The sequence below is a fragment of the Podarcis raffonei genome, chromosome 2, assembly GCF_027172205.1.
Source record: "Podarcis raffonei isolate rPodRaf1 chromosome 2, rPodRaf1.pri, whole genome shotgun sequence".
NCBI lineage: Eukaryota > Metazoa > Chordata > Lepidosauria > Squamata > Lacertidae > Podarcis > Podarcis raffonei.
In genome coordinates this window covers 20,900,293-20,918,245 of record NC_070603.1, presented here as the reverse complement: position 1 = coordinate 20,918,245, position 17,953 = coordinate 20,900,293, and the positions used below count along the sequence as shown (strand labels likewise).

Below are 17,953 nucleotides of genomic sequence, written 5' to 3'. Positions count from 1 at the left end.
CAAGCAAATCACAATAAATACTATTTCACCCAGTGAAAATGCAGAGGTCCATGAACCTCAGTTACACACCAAAACATTCCTCTTATCATCAGTAAATGACATTGAAAGAAAAAGTGTATGATGAAATACGTACCATTTTTATGGAAGAAACCAGTAAAGGTGAGTTGCAGATGAGCAGACAAGCTAAAATAAGGAAAGAAATATTGTTTCACTCTTCAGACATTCTAGGCACATTTAAGAAATGTGAGTGAAGATAACAAGTAATCTTTTTTAACATTTATTTTCTTAATCTAACCTGGCCTCATTCATGCAATAATTGCACCCAGATTATGTTACAGCAATGCACTTCACACGTGGCTGCCTTTTTAGACAGTTTAGGAATTTCTAGAAGTATCTGGCTGGCCAATGCAGGATGTTAATCAGATGGGTCCTTCTCATGTTCTTATGAAAACATGAAACATGCCTCCCTTTAGCAACATCATGGGACAAAGCATTGGCCCAGGAATTTCCTAAAGGGATTATACTTAATGGTCAAATCAGTTTTTTTCACTCATATTTTGGATCGTATCACAACTAGATGATTGTGCTCGTGGAATGAGTTCAGGTGCAACAATGCTTCCCTTCCTTTATTAATTGTATCTGTTTTTCCTTTATTTTTATTGTGTGCCCTCTTAGGAGTTTTATGCTTAAGCAGCCTATGATTTTTTTCTTACAATAAATAATTGATAATAGGGTCACCGATTCATTAACAAGTTCAAAATAGCTTTCTTTGTTTTGTATTCAATTCAGGTTTTTAAACAGGGTAATTTTAAAAAATCATTTATACCCTATCTTTCCAAATAGTTCAAGGTGGCCAACAAAATTAACATTAAATTAAGATATGAACGATAACACATAATTAAAAACTCTACAGCAACAAAAAACAAACAAAAACAAAAAACACCTTAAGGATGGTCAACCAAGTGCACTAAAATAACTAACAAACCAAGGATTTCCCTAAAGTGGAAGGTTTTCACATTGCAGAGGAAGACATGTCAGGTAAAGAGTGAGGTACATGTGTCTGGGAGGCAATCCCAAAGTGTGACCAAGGCCACAAAAAAGGCCATCACTCTGGTCCCAGGAGCACAAAAGTTTTCCTGTTAATTATCTTAATATATGAACAGACTCATAATGGAGAAGACGGTCCATCAAGAATCCTGGTCCCATACCATATAAGACTTCACATGTCTTAACCAGCACTTTGAAATGGGCCCAGAAACCAACTGGAGGCCAATTCAGCTGTTCCAACAATGATGGAATTTACCCCTGGCATTCATCTCTAGTTAGTATCCTAGCCATCACAGTTTATTTTTCTGAACACTCTTCAAAGGCTGCCCCATGAAGTAGTTCAAGCATGCGATCACCCGAGCTGGGCAAAAGCATATTCCACCACTGCTTGTCACCTGGTCACCCAGGGTCAAGGCTGGGTCCAGAATTACTCCCAAAATATGAAGCTGCAATTTCAAGAAGATACTTCCCCATCTATCAACTGATATGTTGACAATTGGGAGTCATAGAAATAATTAAATAATGACAATCAATAAACGTATTCCTATCTACAGCATAGCACAGGCATTTTATGAAGGTTTTCTGGCAAGGTTTCAGCATATTCATCTAACACAAATGCAACAACAGTTTTGAACAACAAGCAACCTGCAGCAATAGATGGAAAGGTGTGTTTTCGCACATGCACTACAGAATAAACTGTGATTCAACTACATAATGGAAATCAATGAAATTTCAAAAACAAATAAATTACTAGATCCGGTTTGCATGTTTTGCCGCTTTTCAGGAAGTGACTGTATGTTTTATTTCATCCATATTAAGAGCTAAACACTGTAGCGCAAGTTTACCAGAGAACAAACAGACACCACACACAACACCTCTGGTAAAATTAGTTTACATGTATTTTATTATGGGAGGAGCAGAATTTCATTATACTTCCAGTCATATTTCAGTATGACTTCTACTGACATAGAAAATACATAATCCCATTTGAAACACTGTTACTGAAACATTCTCGGTAGATAAAATGAATGTTACCTTTGCAAGTCGTGTTCTCCCTGTTTTTTCTCTACTTTCGTCAGCATCCCGTCTACTCTGAATGTTTTCCTGTAATAAAAGTTGTGTTTTTTTGAAATTTCACTGATCTCCATTATGTTGTTAAGTTTTGCTTCATAAAGATTTGTTCCAATTGCTTTTTTTTAGGACCTGGAAGGGAGTCGGGTGCACCAAGTTGTGAAATACTTCACAATATGACACAGAAAGATAGTGTTTAGCCGCATGATGTTAATCCCTAAATATTTTGTCTTTCAATCATGGCTATTTTCAAAATGTTTCAATATTTACGCTTAGCTCAAGAACACTTACAGAAGTAAAATGTACTATCACTTAAGAATCACCACAGGCATAAATAGACAAAGGTATCAGAAACTGAATTCTAGAGTTACAGAACTAGAATTCAGAAAAGCTGTTTTTGCTTTGTGAGAGCTCAGCTGAACACTAGCGACATTCCTTGTACTAAAAACATTCAGGTCTGGCAGTGTGCCAGTGTCTTCATATGACAGCCCTTTACTGAATATTGGGGTATAGTACAAGGAGGACTTAGGCCAGGAATCAGCAAGTGGTTGCTAGATGCATTTCTCTAAGAAGATAACTGAAAAAGGTTACACAATCGTTTAGATCAGCCTGTCAAACTGAAAATAATTCACAATTGAGAAAAAGCTGGTTTCTTATCAAATAGATCTTGAAATCCCATACCTGACTGCACTCGTCAAGCTTTAATACTTTTATTTCTCAAATTGTAAAAGACTGAGAAATTAAATAAGTATATATAATTGTAAGGTACTTCCTTTTCCAATTCTAAGGACAAAAAATACAAATATGAGAGAAGGTTCATACAACGATAGGAAATTTCAAATAAGATCTAAGTATAATCTGTAAGGCAAAGGACAAAAGTAAAAAAAAAAAAGGAACAGTGCAAGTTCCTTAAAGGCTTAAGCAATGCTATTTTCATTGCTTTGTAAATAATTTACTCAAACGGAAACATGAATATATATTTATACAAGACAATCCATGCCAAACTCACTCAGCCGCCTTATATTCAGAAAGCTAGTAACTGTGGTCGTAGCATTTTATACTTGCTTTTACTACTCTGAAGAATAAAAAGCGAACATTTTGACGTCTCTGCAGCTTAGGGCTTAAAATATACAGTTTAGTCTCTGCCCATGTAGAACTGAGGTTTTTAGTTGTTCTTAGCACTTGAAGGCTTATGTGTGGAACCGTTGTTAAATATTCGGGAAATGCTTTTTGACTGTTTATATTGGGAGTATGTTTCTGAAGCGAGACAGATGGGGCCATGTTACTGGATATGTGTAGGAAGGTGTATGGGATAGGGAAGAACACGCCAGGTAATCGGAAGCTGAGATATCACACAAGTGTCTCTCCTGATCCATCCTTCAGTCCTGGGAACTGAGGTAGCCTTGCTAGCAATCCACCAAGTCTTCGAATGTTGTGGGTGAATACAGGGTCAGTTAACAAAGAAACAAAGTTCATCCACGATTTGATTCTGGGTGAGGAAATAGACATGTTGCATACTACGAGTATCTATTTGGGGGAAGGAAGCATAAATCTCCTATCTCTGCCCACTAGGCTGATTGATGCAACAATCTCCTGAATCAGATGAGCATGCGTGTGACCCTAGGATTCAATACCCTTTTTCAAGGAGCCTTGTCCAACACTCTGCTAGCTTCCATTGTGTGTCCTTACAACTGGGTTTATAAAGACAGGATACTAAATTTGTAGAATTTGTACCCTGTTCTTCAGCCAAAAAGGCTTTCAGAGCTGCTTACATGAGCAAAACAAAACAGTCGCTACCCGCAGGCTTACAATCTAAACACACACACACACACACAGAGAGGGAAGATGGGGGAAGTGACACCAAGGGTTATCTAGTCCAAAGCCCTGCTACGCGGGAATCTCAGCTAAAGCATCCTTGACAGGTAGCCATCCAACCTGTGCTTTAGAACATCCAAGGAAGAAGCACCTGCCACCTTCCAAGGGGATCAGTTCCGTTGACAGCTCTTACTGTCAGAAAGCTCTTCCTGATGTTTACTCATAATTTCCTTTCTTGAATCCATTGGTTCAGGTCCCAAGCCTGCTCCGCCTCCCATGTGACAGCCCTTTCAATATCTCCTGTCTCCTCTTTTCCAGGCGAAACATCTCCAACTTCCTCAACCACTTCTCATAAGGCTTGGTTTCCAGACGCTTGATCATCTTGACTGTCCTACTCTGCATGCATTCCAGCTTGTCCTTCTCAAATTGGAGCGCCCAGAACTGGACACAGTGTGGCTGACCAAGGCAGAATAGAGCAGTACTATTACTTCCCTTCATCTGGACGCTATATTTCTGTTGATGCAACCTATAATATCACTGGTTTTGGTTTTTTTTGCTGTTGCATCACACTGTTGACTCTTTTGGTCTATTACGATCCCAATATCCTTTTCATATACAGTGGTACCTCGGGTTAAGAACTTGATTCGTTCCAGAGGTCCGTTCTTAACCTGAAGCACCACTTTAGCTAATGGGGCCTCCCACTGCTGCCGCACGATTTCTGTTCTCATCTTGAAGCAAAGTTCTTAACCCGAGGTACTATTTCTGGGTTAGCAGAGTCTGTAACCTGAAGTGTCTGTAACCCGAGGTACCACTGTATAATTCTGTCTTCAGTGGCATTAGCTACCCCTCCCAGTTTGCTCTCATCTGCAAATCTGATTAACATCCCCTCAATTCCATCATCCGAGTCATTTACAGTATAAAGATGTAGAACAACAAAGGGTTCAGGACAGAACCCTGTGGCACCCTACTTGCCACTTTTTCCCAGGGTGACCAGGAACCATTCATGAGCACTCTTTGGGTTTGGTCAGTCAAGCAGTTACAAATTCACCTAAAAGTTACTTTGTCCAGTCTACATTTTACCAGCTTCTGCACAGGAATATTGTGAAGGACTTTGTCAAAAGCCTTACTGAAATCAAGGTACACTACATCCACAGCACTCCCCTAATCCACTAAACTGGTAACTATAAAAAAAAGAAAAATGAGATTCATCTGGCGTGACTTGTTTTTGAGAAACCCATAATGGGTTTCAGTAATCACAGCATGACAGTTTAATTATCTGTTTTAGGACCTTTCCAGGCACTCATGTCAAGCTCACCAGGCGGTAGTTACCTGGGTATTCTCCCCCCCCCCTTTTAAGATGGGGACAATATTTGGCCACCTCCAAGCTACAGGGACTTCACCTGTTCTCCAAGAATTCTCAAAGATTATAGACAGAGGTTCTGAGATTACATTCAAAAGCTCCTCCAGTAAGATCACTGTTCTTTCCCTTTCCTACAATTTTTACACAATCTGCCTTCCATGCTCAAAATCTTAGATATCGTCACAAGTGTACACATCATTTATTTTGAGCAGGTTGTACCCCTCAGTTTCTACGTTCCAGCCATGAGTCTCATCCCACCAAGTTTCAGCAATGCTTATTGGGTCATATTTGTCATCCTATAAGAGCTCAAGTTCTTCTTGCTTGCTTCCTGTACTTTGTGCATTCAGGTAGGGACAACTAAAACCACCAGTCATTCCTCCACACATTGCTGCCCCGTCCTCCGCCACCACACATCTTTTCTTCTCTGGGGAGCGACAGAAATCATTCTGTACACTGTCCACTACTACCTCAATGTATTCCAAGGCCTGCAGTTGTAGTTCTTGCTCCTCAGGCTGAGAATCAGTATCTGAGGTGAGGACATGAAATTGATTTTGTAGCTCCAGAGACACAGCATGGCTCCTGACAGTCCTGGTTTTCTGCCTAAAGTCGCTGTAGCTTCTCTTCCAGCAAGGCAACTAGCTTGTACTCACTGCAGGTGCAGTTTTGCATTCTCAGGCAGGAAGACAAACACAACACTGGTGTTGCAGGTCACTGAAGCAGCTCCCTCGCTGTCAATGTCTCTTGGTCCTACATGCACCATGAGACAGCACTGCAGGCTTCCCCCTCAAATTTCTCCCATAAACACCCCTGTTTACAAGTCCCTCCAATGCTCCAAATACACTCCTTCCTCACTAGGAACTCTCTTGACTTTGACTCTCTTGACTTTGTGGAATTTAAATATCGTTCCCCGCGAGGTCATTTGTTTGTGTCCCTTAAAGCACCTTTGTCTTGGCTGGATCCAGCTTAAAGCACAGAACTCTCGACTTTGTGGAATTTAAGTATCATTCTTTGCGGGTCATTTGTTCATGGCGAAGGGAAATGTGATACGTTTTGTTAATAGGAGGGTGGGTGTGTACAACTCTGCTAAGTAACCCTTTTCTCGCTAGAATCTATATGGGATCTCCTGCTTTGTACTGCCCTTTGCAAACGTTAGGAGCCCTGATGGATCAAACGAAAGGCCGATTGTCATGTTTCCTACAATGTCCAACCAGATGCCTATGGGAAGTCCTGCAGTTTGCTCTAAAGCACCTTTTCAGACCTCCCCATGCCTTATACTTTTCATTTTGAACAATCTGAGAATGTGGACAAAATTCTTGAAACTGAAAGACCCAGCATGATCTTTGTTCATCATGGCTTGTAAATTCAGCCAGAACAGGGTTTGGGTTGCAGAGGTCGTTTGACAGCACTTAAGTGATTGTGAAGACGCTCTTGAAGATATCCTTGCACTTCTCTCCAATATGAATGAGTTTTGCCTAGTTTCTAATCTGCATTTTTGATTAAGATACCTGACCATGTTGTGGTGAACCAGCTCCAGACTTTGATTTTTGGAGTCCTAAACAGTGAGGCAAGGAAACACTGACTCCTGCATGAATCTGTCCAGAAAGTCTGTTGTGGGTCTCCTCTAGATTCCATAATGGGAGGCCCTCTTCTGTGTTTCCCTATCTGAAAAATGGTGAGCAAGCACAAGAGTGGGCCTTCTCACCTATGGCATCCATATTGTGAAATAGCTCTTTTACAGAGGTATGGTTTGGCCCCCATAATACATCCTGTCCTTTGGCGGGTGGTAAAGACAATTTTATTTCAGCAAGCATTCTCTTAATTTGGTCTCTCTGTTTAAACTGATGGCTTTTACAGTTTAATTCTTTGTACTTTATTATTTGTAGCTGTGCGCTGCCTTGAGAGTACACTTCAGGAAAAAAGACAGAATAAAAATATATTCAACAACATTGTTGTTTTTGCTTCTCGCAGAACACAGTTGACATGACCATCATTCACCTACAATTCAGATGACCTTATTTTGCAATTCTCATGGTTGTGCTTGCACATTAGTATTCTTATGAATATTACACATAGTTACTAGCCCTTAACACATTTTAATAGTCATTTATGTCACACTGTCATTTATACCACATTGCTGGAAACAACCAACAGGTCTCATTTGCAAAAGCTTCACTGCCTGGCCTCTTGGATGCAGTTCTTTCTTACCAAATGTTTACCAGTCAACTAACTATATGCAAACATGAATTAAAGATTAAAGCTAAGAATCTAGGCCTTTTCAGAGTGAAATGTGGCATTTACCAATGCTGTCTACCAATTAGCAGCAGTAGAGAGAAACATACACAATGGCAGCTTTTGCATATCACAGTAAGCTATGACTTACTATGCACAAGAGAATAGCAGCTATTTTGCTACTTCCCTCTTGGGATGGGAGAAAACAAACCCATGACCCCCAATTTAGTGTTACAGCCCAATTAGGAACCAGTTTATTTTGCTCAAGCTATAACTGGTATGCCAAGAAGAAACATTGGCTTATCAGTATGGTTTTCTTTAAAGAGCAAACCAAACCAAACCAAACCATGATCACTTGTTTGGACTGCTAAGCCAGTGATCACAATTTGGTTCCTCCCAATGTGGCTGAGGAGTAAAGCAAGCACAATTCATTTGAACATGGCAATCCATGGTTTATGGTTTACCATGATGTGCAAACACAGCCAATTTCATCTTTCTCCATCACACTGCAGAAATATATACTAAGTATAGATGTTGCAGTAAAAAAAATAAATCCTTGGCTATCTGCAGTAGCAGAAAAAGCAGGCTCTCATACTGTCACTAAATATAAGATATTTCTGGAAAGAAAACAGATTTAGTTTGAGGAATTCTATGAGTCCTTAAATAGCCATACTCTTTCAATACCACAACTACATTGAAACAAAGACATACCAAAAAAATACACCTATATGTAGCTGATGCTCCCTATCATCCAGTACCAGCACTGACCATTACAAGTTATTTGACAAAATGTCCCAGACTCAGAACATGATCATGGATTCATCCCTCTGTTTGCACTAACACCCTACAGCACACAAACCTAATTCCTAGATGTCTACTGACCTATACTCCACTATAGTCTTCTGACTAATTAGACCTATTTTTACATTATTTAAATCTGTTGGTTCTTGCTTTATTTTAAATGGCTTTCGAGAACAATTCATGTTAATGGGCAACAGCAATGCTATATGCCTAAGAATTAACTACCATTGTAGTTCCCTTTTCCGTGGCAAGCATACCCCATTCCTTCAGTGTACATTTTATCGCTTTGTTTTTTTCCATCCTCTGACGTATCTTATGCGTATCTTGTTGACTCAAACAATGTTTTGCACCACTAATTCCATTCAAGTGGAGTTACAAATTTAATCTTTATAGGTTATCTGAGATAAAAACATTACGTTGCAAGCACTCAAAGCTAAAGGCAGTTTTAATTATTTTGAAGTGTATTAGTATTTCAAGGCTCTTGATTGCTAAACCCACTGCAGAAGCTCAAAAATGATGTTAGTTTGGATTACCATTTTTCTTTACTTTCCCACAGACATTGTCTGTAATTATTTTTTACTGAGAGGCTAAGTTTAAAGAAAATATAAAGTATTACCCACATTGACCTGAAGCAAAGCATTGTGACTTAAGATGGAAGTACCACAAGCAGTAACAGCTAAATAGCAAGCACAATACAATGTTAATTAATTACCAAACACTCCCAATTACTTATGAAGTATATACCGTATTTTTCGTTCTATAACACGCACGTAGTTTTTAGAGGAGGAAAATCCGTAGGCATGCCACCCATAGGCATTCCCTCCATAACACGCACAGACATTTCCCCTTACTTTTTAGGAGGAAAAAAGTGAGTGTTATGGTGCAAAAAATACGGTACATTTTTTATGCAATGTGATTTCATCTTTGACAGCAAACAGTTGATATTTTTCATTGCTATGCATCAGCAAAGTGAATCTCTGAAAAACTACCAATTGCAAGCTCACATTGCAAACCAAACCACATGAAAATTTAAGACAAATACAAGGCTTCATTACATATGTACATGTTATGTGGTCATTAAGTTCATTTCCAAGTGAAGTTTACAAAAAGAATTTAGGTCCCAATTTTGGAGAAAGTTATCATTCATACTATACATAGGCAGTACCCTACTATTATCATCATCTCAGTTGCTAAAGAGGGGAGGACGCTAACATATTAAATAACAAACATTTTTAATATGTGAAGTTACCTTTTGATATTTGTTCGAGAGTTTCTGTGGGACATATACGTGAGAGTTCTGTGCAAGAATATTGGCTGCAACAGAAAATGCAAAAAGTCAATTCAACATTGCCACGAGTGGATCAAAAAATTAAAATAAAGTATTAACAGTTACTCACAGCTATGAGATTGCGGGTGCGTAGAAATCTATATATTTGTGTTGGTTCTGTGAGAGAAAATAGAGCAGTCTTTTACAAAGCAGAAAATTTGACACTTTACTAGCTTTTCCCTGAAACACATTAAATTTTTGAATATACAACATTATCCATTCATACCAAACATGTGTAGTACATAAATACCTAGACTGTAATGAAGTGGGTACTTTCAAGCAGCAACCTAATCACTATCAGCTACAACCAAGTGACCACTATCCATCTACTACTGGGAAATATGGCAGCATATATTTGAAAATAAACACCCATAACATACAGCAGTAGATCCAATAAGATAGATTAAAAATACTTTTGTGGAATGGAGTATTTCCAGAAGCTAATTTTGCATCCCTGACACTTGAATAACCAACAGCAGCATTATGCCCTTGGATATAATACATTCTATCTTGCTAGCAAAGTCTTGACTACTTAGCTCCTATGAAACACAGTTCACAAAGGAGGAAGAATATTCAGATGCTTAACCAGAGTTATGCCTGTCAGCGTAGAACCCTTCAACATTTCTATAACATCTCTGAAAATATATAATTTAGTGGAAGAAAACATGTTAAATCCTTAGAAAACTGACTTCTGGGAAACACACTAGTTCCTTCCTAATCCAACTTTAAAATCTTACTCTATAAAGTGTACAGATTTATCATTCACAATTTCATTTTACAAGAATCAGAAGATGTGCTTTAAGTGTTCTAAGAGCAACTGCTGTCCCCTCCCCAATGTTTTTGTTAAGCTGCTGTCTTGTTAGATGAAAGTTCTAGGGACTGAACCTTTTCACTTTAAAAACTAGTTGTTGCAATGTTTAAAAAGGGGTGGCAGTTAAAACCTTTTTTCTATACATAAGGCAATTTTGTAAGGCTACCAAATAATCAGCCACATTCTTCAGACTAATTCCTGATCACAAGTTTCCTTCTCGAGTTCTCCACTCCTCCTTAACCAGCCTTATCCATACCTTCAGCCTTCACCACACAACTCAAAATGACAAGTCTGCAATTTTTGCCCCAAATAGAATAACCAACCTTTTTAAGGTCCAAAACCAGAGACCAATTCCCCAACCCTCCATACATCCCCCCCTTGACTTTCCTTACAGTTCATAAAACCTCAGCTTCGAAAATGATCTTTTGTGGGACAAGGAGTCCTTCAATCGCTTAGGAAGACCAGCTTCCCAATGAGCTCTCAAGGGGTCGGGAGGGAGGGAGAGATGAGGAAGACGCTCGTAACAACATAGTATCAACTTACAACGCCCCCCGCGGCTTTCCCGAGCCCCGAAAGGTAATCCTACCGAGAGGCGCAATCTGACTACTCCTTAAAATCCTTGCCGAGGTGGAGCGTGTGTGGCACGGCCTCGTTAATGTAACAATTAGGCAGGGCGCGGGTTTCCCCCCACGGGCAGCCCTGGGGGCTGACAACCCTGGCAGAGGAGCAACAACATTGCTTGCAGAGCACCCCTCCCCAACCGAAAGAAGGGGGGAACCACCTCCCGCCGAAGGACCCGCGCGCGCCAGGGGGGAAAGGAAGGCAGCCCCGCCGCCCCACAATAAGCGGCCGATGCTGCTCCCTCTCCTCCGCCCATCACGCCTCGACTCGGGCGGGAGGGGGGAGGGAGGGGAACGGTTGTTATTTTCGGGCCCCCCTCCCTCCTCGCCCCCCACGAAGCTCACTCTCGAAGGCCTGCAGAAAGAGCTCGTGGTCGGCCTGGATCTGCTCCATCTTCGGCTTCTTCACCGGCGGGAGGGCCGCAGCCGAGGAGGCCGCTGCCGACGACGCCGAGGAGCCGCAGCCGCTGCCGCCCCCCGAGTAGCCACTGCCCAGGCCTCCCACGGCGCCGCCGGACTTGCCGCCCGGCGCGGCGGCTGAGGTCGAGGAGCCGCCGCTGCCGCCGAACCCGCCGCCGCTGCCACCACCGCTCGCGCCTCCGCCCGTGGCGGTGGCCGCGACGGCGCCTCCCCCTCCGCTAGGAGCAGCCGAGCTGGGCCCCGCGCCGCCGCCTCCTCCGCCGCCGTGCTTCTGAGGAGCCATGGTGGGAGGGGGGGAGAGGGCCCTTTCCGACGGGGCCGGGTCGCGTGGCGGGAGGCGCGGGGAGCGGCGGCCCGCGAAGGCCAGGAGGCACGGCGCGGCGGAGGAAGTGGGCAGCGCTTCGACTCCGCCAATTCGCCCCGCCGCCGATCGGTTCTCCTCAAGCGCCCTCTCTGCTCCAGCCAAACCCGACGGCGGCGCCGCCAGCCGCTCCCGCCCCCTCCGCCGAGCGCCCATTGGCCCGCGCCCTGGCGCCGCGCCGCTCCATTGGCCGGCCCAGAGCCCGCCCACAAGTGACGGCAGAATGATTCCGCGAGAGTTTGGTTGGACCGCGCGCTTCGCCGCTGGGAGCTCGCCTCCCCCCCTCCCCCTCCTGCTTCCTTTGAACTGAATTCGCGGGAAAGCGGAGTTGCTCCTTCCTCCCCCCCCCACCCGCACGCTTTCGCCGCTGCGGTGCATGACGGGAGAGGACGTGGGCTTTAGGGAACTTCTTTTAACCGACGGCTCACGTCGAGGCGCGAGGGGGCTCCGAGGCGCGCGCCTTCGTTCCGTGGAACACGCCCCCATAGGACCAGGAATTCGAGCGCGCGGAAACAGGAGTGGGGGGGGGCGCGCAGTCGCGCGATAGTGAGGCTATGTCCACACGTGCCGCGCAGAGTAAGGTGCCGGTTGCCATCTTGGTCTGTTTCCCTCCTGCAGCACTAGGTGCTCTCTGCAACTCCCATTAGCCCAGTGGGGGAAAACTGCCCCGCTCCCACTAAATAAAGTAAATAAATGACAATTTGCATCGCAGATAACTACACCCCCACCATGTGTGGCCCATGGCCACAACCAAGCATATGGGGAGACTGTCATGGCCCTCTTCTTTTTTACTCCTTTGCCTGGGGTGGGCGCACGCGGGGGGCACTGTGGGTTAAACCCACAGTGTTGGTGCTGGCCTTTAAAGCCCTAAATGGCCTCGGTCCTGTATACATGAAGGAGCGTCTCCACCCCCATCGTTCAGCCAGGACACAGAGATCCAGCTCCAAGGGCCTTCGGGCGGTTCCCTCCCTGCGAGAAGTGAGGTTACAGGGAACCAGGCAGAGGGCCTTCTCGGTAGTGGCACCCGCCCTGTGGAACGCCCTCCCTTCAGATGTGAAGGAGATAAGCAGCTATCTTCTCTTTAAAAGACATCTGAAGGCAGCCCTGTTTAGGGAAGTTTTTAATATTTAATGCTTTATTGTTTTTAACACTTGATTGGAAGCCGCCCAGAGTGGCTGGGGAAACTCAGCCAGATGGGCGGGGTATAAATAATAAATTATTATTATTATTAAACCACAGAGCCTACAACTTGCCGATCAGAAGGTCGGCGGTTCGAATTCCTGTGACGGGGTGAGCTCACGTTTCTCGGTCCCTGCTCCTGCCAACCTAGCAGTTCGAAAGCACGTCAAAGTGCAAGTAGATAAATAGGTACCGCTCCGGCGGGAAGATAAACGGCGTTTCCGTTCACTGCTCTGGTTTACCAGAAGCGGCTTAGTCATTCTGGCCACATGACCCGGAAGCTGTATGCCGGCTCCCTCGGCCAATAAAGCCAGATGAGCGCCCCAACCCCAGAGTCGGCTACGACTGGACCTAATGGTCAGGGGTCCCTTTACCTTTACCTGCGGTGGGCAGCCTAGGTTCAAATGGCAGGAACTACAGTACAGTATGTGTTTTTGTTAAGGGAAAGGGTGAAGGAGCCTAATCTTTTACTACTTATCTGCTAGGCTGACTCCTAGTGTCTGCCTCTCCCAGGTTGGCAGCTAATTCTGACACAATGTGCTTGATATTGTTGAGTGAGAACTTGCACAGGTTTTAAAGGTGAAAGGTATTCAGTTGTTCACAAACCACAGAGTGAGGCATTCTTGAGGAGAGGTGATTCGTGTGCACTAGCTGACAGAGGAGGTGAGAACTGTTGCTAAGGCCATTTGCTTCCTTTAATGATGGTCCACAGGGGAGGGGGGGGCTCTTCAGTGAATCACAATCTGCAGGACCCACCCACCCCCTTTTGCTTGCTTTTTTTAAAGAGAGCTGCTAGCATTTGTAGAACCTAAAACACGATATACATACTCTAAGAATCCTTTTCTTTTTTAGAAATTGGGCTGCTTCCCTTTTTGGTGTTTTATTCCTGCAGACACCTGTGGTTAAATGCCGTATTTTCTTTACCTAGGTATTTTGTTAAATTGCAAACCCTTAACTTTTGTTTTGCTTTACAATGGATCTGTTAATTTGGTTGTTACTTACTGGACTTGTTTTTATAGGTTTTGCCGTTTTTGTATATTGCTTTTTCTGTATCATGTTACTGTTATTTTGTTTCACTGTTCCCCACTTGGGGATTGAAATGTTCAGTGAAGAGGATTTATAAATAATATCCATAAGGGCACAAAGTGTTTCTCTTCTCAACATCTTTGAAAGGTAACCCAGAAGGCAGTTTAAAGAATAAAATTCCAGAATTACCGTACTACTGTGTGATTACCCTTGTAGCTTTTCTCCTGTTGATATGCCACCTTTCCACAGCGAACTACAGTTGAAGCAGCTAACAACAGACATCCATTCTTCAGAATTCAAAACATGGTGGGATGAGAGTTTATAAAGTTTAATAAATTCAAATAATACAATATCAACAATTCAACAAACAATTCATTACTGCAGATAAACAACCCAGGCTTTATATGTAAGAACAAATAATAATAAAAATTAATGGGCAAGCAATAAACACAGTTCAGAGTGGAAGAGGACTCTTCTCAGCATTCTTGATGCTTCAAGGTTGATTCCCTCAGCTCTCCACGAGAGAAGGGTGAAAGCAGCAAGAGGGAAGCAGCTAGAGGGCAATGATGGTGCATTTTATTTCCCAGTTTCCTCAAAGCAGCAGCATTTATAAAGTATATAATAAACAATGTGGTGGTTCTGGTAATCTCTTGGAAGTTTGTTTTTTAAAGTATCAAGTGCTGTGGAGTGGCAACCTATTTTGCCTTGCAGGACCTTGACATATGGTGTCCCCCACCCAACTTTAGGTTGTAGGTAGTTTCTAGGATGAAACCCCACTTCTTGGGAATCTCCTGAGATTAAACCAGTCTCTTCTATCCTGGTGTTCTCCAGATGTTTTGGAAGAAACATCTGTTTTACTCCAAACATGCAAACCACTTTCCATCATGAGACATTTTCAAATTCTAAACTCATTAAAAACTGGGTTTTCCCCAGACCCAATTCCTGAGTCCAAATAATTATTATCTATCTTCTCTTTTGAAAAGGCAAAACTATAGAAGATCTTCATCTTTGGTGATCACTCATAGCCGAGTAAGATTGTCTTCCATGGACACTCCTAACAGTGAGTCTGTCCGTAAGTGACTGTGGAGGCCAATTCTGGATCCACACATCCTTACACAGTGGGGACATAGGTTTCTGGGCGGGAGACCAGTGCTAGGGAGTGGGCAGGCTGGCGAGGCCCACTAGATTTAGAGGCCCAAGTTGCCCTGCCCTTGCATGAAGTCTTTAGTTTGCAATTTTGGGAGAGTGAAGACTGTCTGCGGCGCTGGGGAGCGGGCAGGTTGGTGAGGTCCCCTAGATCTAGAGGCCCTAGGCTTCAGCCTACTTAGCCTATACATAAATCTAGCACTGGCGGAAGTTGATCACTGTGAGGGTTTGCCAAACGTGCCTCCTCCTTGGCACATTTCTCCCTCTGGTCCTGAGTTCGAGTGTCTTCAAAGTCCACTTTGATAAAGGCTGTTCTCCAGCTGCAGCGCTTGCAGGCCAGTGTTTCCCAGCTGTCGATGTTTATACTACATTTTTTGAGATTTGCCTTCAGAGAGTCCTTAAACCTCTTTTGTTGATCACCAGCATTACACTTTCCATTAACTGCTACTGAATCATGATTCTGAATCTAACCTTTTTATGAGTCATAATTGCCTACTATTCATATTCAGAACAAAATTAACTGCTTTTAGTTAGCTCTGAATTTGAACGTCTGTAGGCAGGACATTTTCCGTAAGTGATAGGCTTGGCATGACCCTTAAATATTACTGAAATGCAGCTCACATTGTGAACCATAGGTAGCTTATCTACTAGCTGCAGGAGCTACAAGAAAATCTGCTGAGGTTTTATATTCAGTTTGAGCCCATTAATATTAGCTATAGGAACATCTGAATACCAGCAGGTGAATCTCCAGAGAGGCATATTGTGCTTGACCAGACATTACATGTGGAATAGTGATGCTTTTAAAGAGGGATAGAAGCCTTTCATTTTGGGGCAGAGGGGGGAGGCATACAGGTGGTAACAGAGCTATTTCCAAGTGCTTATTTCAGAATACTGGGTCACTATTCTCTCAGTGGAGGGAATTGCTCAGATTTTGTTTCCTTAAACAATTTAAAATGTGATACATACCTTTCCATAAATTACATTTAAATTGGTTAAGCGGATTATCCTTACACTGATAAACCCCGATCATATTATTTTTTTGGTCAATGCCCCATGTTTTGATGGGAGCTAGCAGCATTAGTTTGGGTGACTTAAAATAACTTTTACCATGAGAAGGGAGAGTAGTGTATGGTATTTGATATATGTGCTCAAGGGAAAATTGCTCTTAAGCAAATAAAAGATTAAAAGATTGCAGCAGCAACAGAGCATGAGGGACAGTAATGGGCCTCCCTCTGATTATCCCGTTGTAGCATTTCTGAGACAGTCTCTCCCCTACTCTTAAAAATGTGTAATAGATCCTTTTTGCCTAATTTTCCGTGATCCGTTCAAATGATAAGCTTACAAAAAGGGCACATGGGAAGCATTTAAAGTGGATTTTCCATGGGGGAAAGAACAAAGGACATGTCAGGTTGCATTTTGATTTGCATTCCAAATCTACTGTGCACTGTTCTCGTGGGTCTGGTCTTTGCTTGCCTGCCATGCGCTGCATTTGTTACTTTGGTTTGAATACTTCTGACAGTCCATAATGTTAATTGTTCTAAGGATCACTTTGTTAGACTGTGAATTAGAAACGAGGTCTATTTTGGTGATTTCCCCCACCCCAGAAACAGAATATTATTTTCAGTTATTGGTTATACTTAGACTGTCTATTTAACATCACATGCCAGCATTTTAAATATATTTGTTGTTGTTTCCTCTATGTTTGTGTTTCTAGCAAAGAGACTTCAGGCACTCCCGAAATATAAAAGCTTTGGAATTCCATTGTCCTGCTGTACTGCTTTCTTTTTGTTCTGCTTTGAGCCTAACAGCTATAGGTCATGCAGAGTGATTTTAGCTTTGTCTGTGTGCTCATATCAGTTGCAATATTGTAAGGCTGCATACACCCTAACCTGTTTGTAGCGCAAAAATAAAGTTTTTCTCAATCTGTAATCATTCGTGCTCAACCACAACGTAATCTAGATTGATTCTAGACCCTGCCACCTGCAAGGGTGGGCGTGGTTACTTGAAACATGTTTGAAAGCTTTCCCCTTGATCAGGTTATCCATGTGTTTTCCTCTCTGCACATGCCCCAAATGAATTGAGAAGGAAGTGGTTATTGCAGACTTGGTATGTGCCCCACTAACAACATCAGTTGGCAGGTATGGATACATACACCTCCCCCATTGACAGGACTGCCTACATCTGTTTTCAAATGGACATGTAATGGGATCATGCACAATCAATCCTCAACAAGGTTTTATTTCCAGAATAAAACCAGTTTCTCAATAAGAGCTTTTCAAGGGCAAAAATCAATGCAATAGATCTAGAGTGTGTGAACTACATAAGAAAAAAAAATTTGATCCTCCTTGATTCTAAAATAAAATGTTGTGTGTACGTTGACTCTGACAATGGCAATGGCCAGTTAGCCAGCTTTGCTTTATATTTTTGCTCTTATGTGGACAGCATCTGAATAACTTTTCAAAAGCTGCTGAGTAGATTAGTATTTTGGCCTAAGGATGACTAGTGAAGTGGCAACAAAGAGGAAGAACCTACTGTTTCTCTCCTTCTGTTCCTTTTTTCAGAAGGCAGTGTTAGAAACTATAGGCAATGTTAGAAAGGTAGATATATAGTCGTACCTTGGAAGTCGAACGGAATCTGTTCTGGAAGTCCATTCAACTTCCAAAACGTTCAGAAACCAAAGCACGGCTTCTGATTGGCTACAGGAAGTTCCTGCAGCCAATCAGAAGCCGCGGAAGCCCCG

General features: G+C 42.7%; 1 protein-coding gene across 1 annotated transcript in view; it reads right to left on the bottom strand.

Moving 5' to 3' along the window:
• The window catches only part of SUZ12 (SUZ12 polycomb repressive complex 2 subunit), a 37,987-nt gene extending 26,003 nt beyond the window's left edge, over positions 1-11,984 (bottom strand). The window contains exons 1-5 of the mRNA XM_053375177.1: positions 11,427-11,984; positions 9,721-9,767; positions 9,573-9,637; positions 2,083-2,151; positions 134-183 (exon numbers count right to left, since the gene is read on the bottom strand). Of these exons, the coding sequence (XP_053231152.1) occupies positions 134-183; positions 2,083-2,151; positions 9,573-9,637; positions 9,721-9,767; positions 11,427-11,784 (589 nt within the window). The 5' untranslated portion in view covers positions 11,785-11,984. The remainder of the gene's footprint in view (positions 1-133; positions 184-2,082; positions 2,152-9,572; positions 9,638-9,720; positions 9,768-11,426) is intronic.
• Positions 11,985-17,953: the final 5,969 nt, after the last annotated feature.